The 12,248-nt window shown below is 41.8% G+C and overlaps 1 protein-coding gene across 1 annotated transcript; it reads right to left on the bottom strand.

Moving 5' to 3' along the window:
- Positions 1-6,599: 6,599 nt before the first annotated feature.
- On the bottom strand, positions 6,600-11,918 carry prdm8b (PR domain containing 8b). The gene is made up of 4 exons (XM_084694873.1): positions 11,740-11,918; positions 9,690-9,914; positions 8,949-9,180; positions 6,600-8,470 (listed from the first exon to the last, which is right to left on the bottom strand). Exons 2-4 carry the CDS (start codon positions 9,906-9,908, stop codon positions 7,218-7,220), a joined length of 1,704 nt encoding a protein of 567 aa, XP_084550999.1. The 5' UTR covers positions 9,909-9,914; positions 11,740-11,918; the 3' UTR covers positions 6,600-7,217.
- Between the last annotated feature and the right edge of the window lie 330 nt (positions 11,919-12,248).

The raw sequence follows: 12,248 nt of genomic DNA, 5'->3' as shown, positions 1-12,248 counted from the left end.
CCCACCATGTGCAACCCGCCCTCTTCAGAGGATTCAGAATGCAGCGGCCTGGTTTACAATCTACCCACAATCTACCAATGCTCCCATGTTACCCCGCTCTTCATCTCTCTCCAGCCATCACAGCCCGTACCAGATTCAAAACCCTGGTACTGACTTTCCGGGCAGTGAACGGGACTGCACCCGACCACATCAAGTTTCTCCTGCAGCCTTACACCCCCACCCGTCACCTACGGTCTTCTTCAGACAACCGCCTGGTGGTCCCACCGCTCATGACTGCCCGAACCCAACACAAGCTCTTCTCCTGCCTGGCCCCCCAATCCCCCAATGGTGGAACCAGCTCCCCACCTCCATCAGGGACACTGACTGTCTCCCCACCTTCAAGAAAAGGCTCAAGACGCACTTGTTCCGGGAGTACAACGGCACTTAGGAATGCCTCTAGGAATGACTCTTATTGAGAGACTTGTTGCTTTTGTAGGTTAGTTATAACAAAGTTAACTCTTGTACTCGCTGTGAAATATTTTACTGTTGATTATTCTTCTACAGGTACAGTCTTGCACTTTTTGAGGTTCATGTTGTTTTAATTTCTAACTTGTATAACTGCATGCTCTTATGGGTCTTCCCTTAGGCACTTGTTTAGTTTTTCACAATGCATGTTTTGGCTGCTTGCAATGTTTGGGACTACCTCGTTGTTATGATCAGTGACCTATGCTCTTTTGTAAAGCTCTGTCTTGGAAGTCGCTTTGGATAAAAGCGTCTGCTAAATGCATAAATGTAAATATAAATCATTGGGAACCTTTCCAGAACCTGCCTGTAAACATGTCTCCTGAAACATTCCACATTCTGTCCTGGCATGGGGCAGAACGCTGACACCATGCTGGAGACAGACACAACCTGCCCCTGAATACTGCCTGCGTGCTCTGGAACATGGCTAAGAATTCTGCCTCGAGCAAGTTCAAAGGGCCAGGCCTCTCTCTGAAACGGGCAAAGACAAATAACAGGGTTCATGAGGGGTTTTGTGTGTTGTATGTGTGTGTGAGTATGTGTGTGTGGGTTAGAACCCTTGAGGTTTACCCCCCCCATCCCCAACCTCCCTCCCCCTATTCCGTAGATTAGCCAGGCATTTAATCAGCATGGCCATCTAAACGTCTGGCTGAGAGCTCAGGCTCTCTCCTTAATGAGCTGGGGGAGCCGTCATATTCACTCAGAATCCAATGACCTGAGTTAACAAAGAGACACCTGTTCACTTGTCGCACACACAACCACCTGTCAATGTTCAGGCTGGGGTGGGGAGTGGGGGCTTAAGCACTGATGGGGGCCTGTCAATATGCAAGCCAGGCCACGAGTGACCTGAAGGGACAGGCACCTGGCCCTCTGGCGCTGAGGACTCATTGACAGACACACACACATACACATGCACTTGAATATACAGACACACATATAACCGCCCAACTCCATTCCCTCCATTCCCAGGATATCAATGGGCACTCGTCACAAAGTATCAGATGGTACTGTGCCCAGGAAACCTTTACAGTCAATGTTGGTATCACTAACAGCTCCTTTAGTATATATACTTAATGTTGTATTACTTTTCAAATAAACAACATTAAATCACTTTTTTGTGATTTCACTTTCTAGTAACGGAGACCTGTCTAGGCATGTGTAGATTCCTATGCAATAAAATGTCTCAATGGACAAAGGCCTTTACTAACAATGGCATTTAAAAAAACGCATACATAAATGACTTACTTAATGACTTATTTAACAACGGAATCATTTATAATCCATTTCAACATCCAAAATGTTTGATACTAATTGTAGGAATAATATTTTCTCTGATACTATAAGAAATATGGAATTTGACGGTTTAGACAGACATTCTAACATGTACATAGCATAACATAGACAACCTCTAATCACAACAGAAAACCATTGTCTATTTCAGCTTTTCACGTCAAACTTTGCAGTTAGAGTTAAAGGCATAGTAAGAGTTTCCCTCTGAGACAACCCTGGAGTTTAGGTGCAGTAAAACATGGCAAACTGTCTTTGTGTTCATTCAAGTGTGGTAACATGTGAACCATGGAACACAATGCACAATGGTACAACTACTGTAATTTATTTAATCTAGTTGGTGGATATTCCAAAAAGCAAGGATAGACTCAATTTGTTAGGGTTCTTGGGTAGCTGGCTGGTCAGATAAATCTCCTTTTCTTCTCTACAGGATACAGCAGGACTTCCACATCTGGGCTTACCCTTGGGAGGTATACATCTTCATATGTGCCCAGGCTGCATGACACGGACACACATATACACACACATTACCAACACATGCGCATGCGCGCACACACACACACACATGTACATTTACACTAGCAACACGCATGCACACACACAATGTTAAACAACACAGACACATCTACACAATGTGGCCAAAGAGAGACCAAGGGGTCGAGAGACGCACAGGGTTACGTTAACCCTGACCCTGACCCTGACCCTAATCCTGACCCTAACCCTGACCCTGACCCTAATCCTGACCTTAGGAGACTGGAGACAAGAGGGTGCTGACCTGCACACTTTTCACAGAACAAAACAATCTTTTGCACCAGCAGAAACACCAAACCACACACGTACACACACACAGTCTCTTCAAAACAAGTCAATCCCTTTAGGTCAGAGTTGACCATTGTAAAAGGTTAGGGTTAGTGTCACACTGGCCACATACAGACAGAGTACAGAGAGACAGTTCCCCTTCCTCATTGCTGACCCCCACCAGCATGCAGAGTACAGAGAGACAGTTCCCCTTCCTCATTGCTGACCCCCACCAGCATGCAGAGTACAGAGAGACAGTTCCCCTTCCTCATTGCTGACCCCCACCAGCATGCAGAATACAGAGAGACAGTTCCCCTTCCTCATTGCTGACCCCCACCAGCATGCACAACAAGCTCTCAGCAGCACTAAATCTGACATTGCTGGCCAGTGACTACACCACTCATATCTGACAGAGGACCACAAGTGTGTCAAATGTATCCATTATGACTTCAAAGCCATAATCATGCAAGACAATACAATGCTGTCTTATAGATCTTTCATTGACAGTTTTACATATCATTCTGTTGGACTGGATACCCTAACCCTGCTTCACATTGATGGTCCGGCTGTGTTTTGAGACTCCAGTGTGTTCTGTCGGCCTACTTTAAAGAGAGCTTGAAGGGGAAAACAGGTGTAACCCAAATAGCTATCCTCCTCTTGAATTTTTATTTTGCTGCAACACCAAGAATTCAGAGATGCAGGCATTTGGATCACAGGTACCAGCTCCACAGAGAAACGTTGAAAGATTGTGAGTGTGTATGTGTGAGAGTGTGTGTATGAGTGATTGTGTGAGAATGTGTATATGAGTGATTGTGTGAGAGTATGTATAGGAATGTGTGAATGTGTGAGAATGTGTATGTGTGAGAATGTGTATGAGTGTGTATGTGTAAAAGTGTGTATATGAGTGTGTGAGTGTGTATGTGTGTGTATATGAGTGTGTGTGTATATGAGTGTGAGTGTGTGTATAGGAGTGTGTGTGTGCATGTGTCTCTAGGCAGGTACAAGACAGGAAGAGGCCCAGATGTGAACAATGAGGACTTTTTGCTGTTATGTCAGTACACTGAGATTGGTTTTAAAAAGGACAGCAAGTGACTTTGAGTACCAAAGCGCCATATAAATAAAATGTATTATTATTATTAAATGTGTCTCAGTCAGCTAGGGAAGAGACTGAATCCTTACTGTGTTTTAAAAAGACTGTATATTTAGCTTTTTAAGCGACTGTAAAAAGTTGCTCCTTTCAATCCGTCTATTTGATTTACAGAGATCATGATGACTGGTAATAACAGTAATGAAATAGGATTGGCAGTAGTATCATGTTACTTGATTGTATATTTATTACAATGATGTATCTATCTGATTATTATCATGAACAAACATGCTGTACACATACGGGTAAGTCTGGAGTATCTCATTGCTTTAGTATTGAAGTTTCATCACAGGAGTGCATGTAAATGACACCTCACAATCAGACGTTCTGGTGTCAGGTACATGGGGGGGCGCTGAGAGATGCAGTGATAAATGTGTCAGTGGAGGCTTAGGAACGGGACTATGACACCAACAGCAAAGCATGGGGTCATAAATATCACAGGGTGGAGGGGGGCAGGAGAAGGCAGGAGGTGGGGAGGAGGGGGCAGGGAAGAGGGGCTGGAAGGGGGGCCGATGGAGGTGGGGAGGGAGGAGGTGGGGAGGGAAGGAGGAGGCAAGGAGGAGGGGCTGAAGGAGGTGGACAAGAGGAGGCACAGGATGTAATGCAAGGTCTGTGTGATAAATCAGTATCCATATATACCACAATAGACACCTCACTGCATTAACAGGGCTGCCAACTTTCACGCATTGGCCGTGAGACACATGCATTGCTTTGCAACGAAATATTGGTTGGCCCCACCAAATCTCACTCCAAGGTTTTTGGAAAAGTTAGCAGCCTCGCATTAATGATGCTGTAAAGCAAGTTCCATGATTTGCTTCTCAGTACATTATATAGGTGTGAAATGAGTTGCTGAAATTATGTGCAAAGCTCTAAAATTTGTCTCATGGAGTAAGACCATTGGACCGTTTTCTCACCTGTTCTCAGCTCAGGTTTTGTGTAGGCGGGGCAAAACTCTATTCTATGTCACAGAGACCTATCTACGTCAGATCACAGACGGTTGCATTCTGTTACTCAGCTGGTACAATACAAAGACAAAGTAAAACACTCACATAAAACTAGAGACTGCAGGTAGGTCTGTTCGGATATCTGCAATTGATTTAGCTAGTGTTGCTCTTGTTGCGAAATTTGAGGGGGCGGAGCTTCAGCTCTTTCAGGCGACCCCCCCCCCCCCCCATTCTCAAGCAGAGAAGACTGCTGATTTTCTCACGATTTCAAAGCCTAATTTAACCTACTTGTCGGTGTTTTTTTTTTATTCGAATTTGGATAGGGTATTTAACAACACATCTTTCTGTGGTGTGATGAACTTAAACTAATTTTCAATTCCACTTTACAGGTCATGTCACGTCAATCGGCTTCACTTCTGAAACAACCCGCCAGTTCACAATGGAGTGATCAATTCAAAATAAGTGTTTAAATTCAAACTTTTATAAAATAGGTCATTAGAAGTTATCAAATATTATTGATCGCTCCCTTTCGACTGAAGTTAAACATTTGATTGTGATGTAAAGTTGACAAAACATGGCACCATTCAAAGATTACAAGTGTTCTATCTGTTTGATTATACTACTGAAACATAAACAACTATTTTCACATGATGCTTTGATATTTCAGTAGGCTAATGTCTTTATTTTGTCATCGTTTGGCGGCTCAGGGAACATTGCATTACAGTTTGTAGTTCCTTTTGTGCCCAAATGATGTCAGTGTTGAGCTTCATTTAGACACCTAGTTCACAACAGGCATCGTCTGCTCTGGAGTTTGTAATAGCCTATGGCAATACTTTTTATTGTTTAAACTCACTATACAAATGTTCATATAATTGTTTATAAATTTCATGTTAAGCTACTCATATTATATAGCCTACTAGTTTTGGCCTTCTATATGTTTTAAATGAAATTCGCGATAATAGTTGATGTTTACTTCTATTAATCATAAACAAGTATTTGGTGTGTCATATACAGCCTAAGACAGCCGGGTTAAGGATGAGATACATATTTTGACTCAGAACAAAGGTCCACTACGCATGGGTTCTTGTGCTAAGCCATCACAGCCTAATGGAAATTATGTTGTTGAGGGGTCATTCCTTTTAAAATGGTCCATCATGCAGCTAGCGTCCGTCCCTCCGTTCAAAGTATGCCAATAAATAAGTGTTTTCTATGTAAATATAGCCTAATAATTTATGAAAATGACAGTTGTGTGTGGAAAATAGAATATGTAGGTTAGTAAAGCGAATACAAGCAATGTTTCTTCAGATAAAAACATTTGTCAGTCGAATGTTTTCCCTAACCCTAACGAAAAAATTTGTTAGGCATGAAATACAATAATTCACCATGTATCATATCAAAATATATTATACTTAACAAATGTAGGACCTGTTGCTATTTGAACATATTATTCATAGGCTATTATACATTTAAGGGGCGTATATTAGGAATATATAGCCTATTAAGATGCTGAAAACAGTTCGAATTAGGGAATAACGTTTATGTTTTCTTTTTAGAAGTAATAGGTCTACTTGCTGTCTCAGAATTGTTGTAAAATTGTTTTTTTTTAATACGTCATTTTGTATTATTATTGTTAGTTTTATAGGCTTATTATTATGATCATCAGATCAAAAAGGGTTTTCGTGGAAAAGGCCTGCTAAACACGCGGTTTTACAAGTCAAGGTCAAATCAGTTTTTTCGGTCCTTCCCTCATTTACCTGAAGAAATGTAAATCAGCATTTATGTGTTGTGTGACAAACATGTATTGTATGTTTAAAATATATCTTCCTAATTAACCACAGTAGAACTATTGTGCTATGTGTAACTGCATGGCAACACTCATGAAGGTGGATGTTCTGGATAAAAACAAGTTTCACAAATACAGCTGAAAATAAAGCTATTTTATTGTCAAAGCATTCACCATGATTAGATAAACTATCAAGTAGTAAATTTCAGCAAAAGGAAGAAACACTGAAACTATTTCCCACTGACACAAAATATTACACTTTGTATTTAAAACAAAACAGGTATTTACATTGTACTGTATAGACTGCATCTTAAATCAATGTCTATTTAATATTACATGCACTCTGAAGTATAGACATAATATTCCAATTTATGTCAATATTTAACCTTTCATTGCGGACATGAAAAAACAATGTAATGTAAACCATGAAGTGCAACTATTTTTAATCATTTTCTATATCTGTATTAATATAATATAAAATACAACTTACTGTACATTTACACATATTCATATCTTCCCTTTATGTCCCAATTTAAGTGCTTCATATGATAAATAGATTCATTTTAAAAGTTAAAATGCATTTGCATACACTCAAAACACTCAATCAAGAAAAATAACAGACAAAAGAAAAAAAGCATTGTTCTTGTTGTTGAAAGTGAAAACAAGTGCACAGGTTTAAGAGGTGATCTCCACTCTATTAAAGTCAGTAAATCCAAGTTAGACGAGAAGTTTTTCTGTCTGTCTCCAGCTCTGCAAGTCAGTTATGGGAGGTCATGTGACGTGACAGGTGATGTCTCTCCCGGAAAGACTCGTTACAAATGGGGCACTTGAGTTTCTCCTCCCGCCGGCGTTTGACTAGTGGCTCCATAGCATACTCCTTCTTGTGGTGGGACCTCATGTGGTAGACCAGGTCTGAGGTCATGCGGAAGGAGGCGTTGCATTTGGCGCACCAGTTCTGTGCCGGCAGGCAGAGCGAGGTGAACGAGGGCGGCAGAAGGGTGAGAGCGGATGGCATCTGCATCTGGATTGGACCCGAGCTTTTGGGCCAGAAGGCGGTGTAAAGGAAGGGACTCTGCTTGGCCATGCCACCTGGTACCGGGCAGTTGGCTCCCAGCTCTGCACTCTGAAGCTTGGCAGCTAGGTGGTCAGCCTGGTACAGTCTGCTGGAGGAGATGGTGTCACCCACCGTGGGGTGGCAGTCTAGCAGCTTGGGGGGCATCCCAAGGGACGAGGGGAGTTGGGAGAAGGACGACCGTGACGGCTGGCTGAAGGCGCTCTTCCGCTGTTCACCTTGTTGGCCGACGGAGGTGAAGGCGCTGCCCATGGACGACGCCTCGATGCGTGACTGAGGAGGCTGGGTCTCTGACAGAACCTGCCTGATGTTCAGGTGCTTCTCCAGGGGACTGCTGTTGGGACGGCTCCCTTCCTTGTTCTCTGCATTGGAGCTCTGGAGGTTTTTGGTGCTGTTGTGTTGCTTCAGACTCTGTGGTGACTTCTTAACTTCAGTAAAGGCGCTTCGCTTTGCCTCGCTCGACTCTGTGGACCCCGGTGGACGCTTCTCCTCTAGACCATAGGCCCCTCTGTAGTTCTGTGCTGAACTGGCAAGCTCCTCCTTTGACTTGGACTGAGGCATGCTGGGGGCTCGGGGACCCTCCCTCTCCTCCGTCTCCGAGAACGTCCTCTTCCCTGAGCTCTCGCTGCGGATCTCAGCCTCTTTGTCACTTGGTGGGCTTGTCCTGCTGTTCTCCAGGTCCCGAGCCAGGTTGTGAAAGTCTGTGGAGGGTTTGCTATTGTCCTGGGGGCTGGGGAAGCCCTCGACCCGGCCTAGTTTGGGGCTGGCCCTGGCTGGGGTTATATTGGAGCGCTCACTGACATTGTCCTTACCAGGCTCCTCATCCGGGCCAGCCATGCTCTGTAGTCTCTTCGTACAACGGAACCTAAGGTGGGCCAGGAAGGGGAACTCAAACTGGAAACGTTGGTTGCAGTCAGGACAGGAATGGGAGGATGTACCTGGAAAACAAAAGGAACATTCTGATCAGTGAGACAAGAGAACTGACTGTGTAGTGGGGATAAAACCCAGAAAGATAAGCTATATTATTATTTATTGTAATAGCTTTTAGAATAATTACATAATTATGGGTTAATATAACAACAATAATACTTTTCGTTTTTAAGTTTAAATCATGTTTATTTTAAAGACCATGCTTGAAACATCAAAACAGAGTGGTTCTTGCCGTGAGCATTTGTTTTCAAATCTGTTTTAAAAATATATGTACAAGGCCTACATATCTGAAAATTGCTAAATATTATTAATTCCCAGCAGTCATCTTAACTTGGAATTTGGGTTAAAACAATTATATACTGTCACATTTTCACCAAAAATGTAAGAAAGTCAACAGTGGGTGTTATCAATACTTGTAAAAACATTAGGATTAGCAGCAAATTCCATCAAGAAAAGTCATAATTCCCACTGCTGTGGCACACTCACTCTTGTTTTTGGCAGGCGCTTTGCTCGAACTCAGTACAAGAAGCTCGATCAAGTCCTTCCCGTACCAGACCAGAAGCTCCTCGTCCTTCTCAATCCTCCGGAGAGACCGGTAGAACAGCTGCCCGTTTTTGACATAGGCCTCAAGGTTCTGTTCGTCCCTATCCCGGGCAGATTGCACGAGCCGTAGCCACATCAGACCCTCCGAAGTGCTGTTGGCCGCCGAGGTGTCCACCTGCGCATCAACCAGTGACAATGAGCACACAGCCGTTAGATCAAACGCTTCCGGAACATTGTGCGTCAGCTCATTCATTTGACCCTGAATGCATGGATTACTACACTCGTTGCATATGGACACATAATTTGTTATTATGATTGTCTTTATTCATGAGTTTTGCCAGCATGCACTCATATCAAGGTTCCGATTTTAACAAAATTGTTATAGTACATTCTTATGTTTTAAGGTTGTGACCTATAACAATGCGTTAGTATAGGCACCGTTTTAATTAAGTAGACATATATAGGCACACATAATAACTTAATATAGTCTAAGGTTAGGCTTAGGTATAAAGAAATTGTCCTCATTTCCGAAATGTTTTGCAACAAATAAATTATCATATACACATTTCAGAAACGTTTTACGGCAAAGAAATTGTCCTATAGCAAATTTTACAATTATTTGCAGCAAATAAATTGTCCTATACAAATTTCAGAAATGTGTTGCAGCTTATAGTCCTTACTTACCCTGAAGATATAAGGCGCAGTTCGCTTGTCCGTTGATTTTAGGGCTATGAAGGCTATGCTGTCATACAGAGATGTGTGGCTCAATACACAAGGCCCAAAAATCGCATTTTCTGGAATGTCGCATGTTGTGTAGACGCTTGTAAAAATATCCGTTAAGCATTGCTGTACTGCTTTGGCGTCGCCGTCCCACACCAATTTTTGGGAGCTTGATTCCTCCATCGTTGTCTACGAAAAGGAAATAAGTGGCATAGATTGAGAAAATAGACTACAAATGGCATTAGTGATTTGGGCACATGTCAGTGTTCCACGAGTGGTTGGCCAAAAGCAGCTGTCAAGGATGGTCAAGTGAATACCTTACATCAGCACGTCTATCTTCAGACACAACATCTATTCCACAGGTAGGCCTACTGAAGAAGTTATTATTGTTTTAGCCTTCTAATGTTGCTATCAATGTGTACAAAATGTGTGCGTTGATTAATATTGGTTTTAGATATTAGAAGGTGTAGTAATGCCAGTATTATTATTGTTATTTACATTTATTGTTATTTACATTATTACCAGAATTTTCATAAGATTAGGTGCCAAAACATGTAGGCTACAATATCGTTAATGATATAGCCTGTTCTAGCTATAGATTGTAAGCCATTGTCACTAACCGAAGAGCAGGCTAAAATTGCTCTCATTACTTTTATGACAACGCTACATAATTACAATACTGTCAGCATTGGCTTTTATATATCGTTTCATAGACGTTTAGGATGTTGAAGCAACAGTAGGCTATTCAATGTATAATTTTAGAGTTCAAAGCGTATTCATCCAGACACATTTGCAATTAGAAACGATGTTATCCCTGTTAAATCAAGAAAGCCTATCGAATTGATTTCAAGTGCACTGTCAGTCACTGATTTCATGTCAGCTATCCTTCCGCTCTATTCTACAAGCGGGAATTTATGTCTACTCATTACCATAATCCACCACTTTCCCTGTGAGACTAGAATTAAGGCAGTGCGAGGAGTTAATTATATTTTTTCTTAACTTCTGAATGTGTGTATACGGTCGAAGACCATTATGCATCCTTTGAGTCCGCAGGATTGTGCCTAGGTTAGATGGATTGTCTCAACCTTATACCAAATTAAGAAAAAACATTGAAGCAAACATTTACAAAATGTTCCAATTTAGGAAACAATATTGACATTGTTGATCGTGATGTACATTGCCTCCAAACCTATATTTGGGTTATTCCTAGTATTGGCCTGAAAATATACTAAGACTTGGCGGTCGTAGGCTATGCGTTTTAAATTATGGACTTTAAATGGTAACATGCAAATTAATAAACTGTTATTAGCAATATTGCTGTGTTATGCAGGCCTTGTCTAACACTCTATTCGTGAGACTTTGGAGTTTGGCGTTCCTCAATATTTTGCCTGAACACAATAGCTATTCAAATAAAAAAAGCAAAATAAAATTTGAATAGGCCTAAAGGGTTTTGTGCATTTCGACATTGTTGTTAAAACGTGCTGAAAAGTTCCGTAACTTGAGGAAATATTTGAGGAAAATATTTCAGATGGTTCACTTTTTCCAACTCAAAACCAAATACTGGTCTACAGCATTTAGAAAATGCCGTTCTCTCTCCATCCCTTTTCTCGCCTGTTCTTTTGTGATTTAATGGTTGCTTTTTCACCGGGGAAAACCACACAAAAGGTCCAATGAATATGCATTTCAAGTCAATGAGAAACACTGAATTTATGCGCATCCATAAAATAGATATGGCAAACCCATTCAACAATTCATCAACCGCGTGTGTTTTTTAGTATTCCACGCACTTGTCTGTTTACGCGTGTAATAAATTAATGCTAAGCTTGAATTGTCGCTTGTCCGCGGGCTCAAACATCTGCGATATCTGTGCATCGTCTATCCTCCTACACCAAGTCCCTTTCAGTGGCTGCAGGGTGGTTCTCTATCATGGTGGGTTTGCACCGTCTCTCGTCTCTTAACAAATCCCAGTTAATGGAAGTCTATGCAATTTAAAAAGGGGTTTGAGGTTACGCACCTTTTTTGATGATATGGGATAATAATCCACAAAGTGATGCCTGATAAAAATTTGTCGCCAAAAGTCGTGAGAGATGCGTCCTCCTCTGTCCGCCACGTTAGTACATTTCCTTGTGGAGAAAGTGACAGTGTATCGCCCGTCGCAGTGAGGGGAGAAAGAAGCGTGCAGATGGGGTGCGATGCACTGGCTCACTGGCACACAGACACACACTTTTTGTTTGCAGCACATAATCTGCCCAATGAGGCGTGTCACTCTCCGTCTCCTCCCTTTAACTCTTCACTGTCCGACTGTCATTGGATGCGATTTATAGACATAGAGCAAGTAAGTCCCCTTGGAGAGTAAACTATCCTGCATAGTTTCCGGTTACAAATATAACACCCAAAGGACAATTATGCCTTTTTTGTCATCTAAATTTGAGCTAATTTCTATATGCATTTTTTTAAATATATATTTGTAGGGCATAGGGCACCCATTTCGTTATTATCATTATTAGATAGAATGTATTGTAG

The sequence above is a fragment of the Hypomesus nipponensis genome, chromosome 28 (genome assembly GCF_054491055.1).
Source record: "Hypomesus nipponensis isolate SF chromosome 28, ASM5449105v1, whole genome shotgun sequence".
Classification (NCBI taxonomy): domain Eukaryota; kingdom Metazoa; phylum Chordata; class Actinopteri; order Osmeriformes; family Osmeridae; genus Hypomesus; species Hypomesus nipponensis.
Note: the sequence above shows the minus strand (reverse complement) of the source record. Positions and strands in the feature narration are given on the sequence as shown.

What these genes read in the sequence shown, in the direction of transcription:
- prdm8b (XM_084694873.1), bottom strand. Translation starts at nt 9,908, where the DNA reads ATGGAGGAATCAAGCTCCCAAAAATTGGTGTGGGACGGCGACGCCAAA. An exon ending in CTGCGCCTTATATCTTCAGG is followed by an intron (nt 9,181 to 9,689) that starts GTAAGTAAGGAC and finishes GTTGATGCGCAG; the next exon opens with GTGGACACCTCGGCGGCCAA. An exon ending in AGCGCCTGCCAAAAACAAGA is followed by an intron (nt 8,471 to 8,948) that starts GTGAGTGTGCCA and finishes TTTGTTTTCCAG; the next exon opens with GTACATCCTCCCATTCCTGT.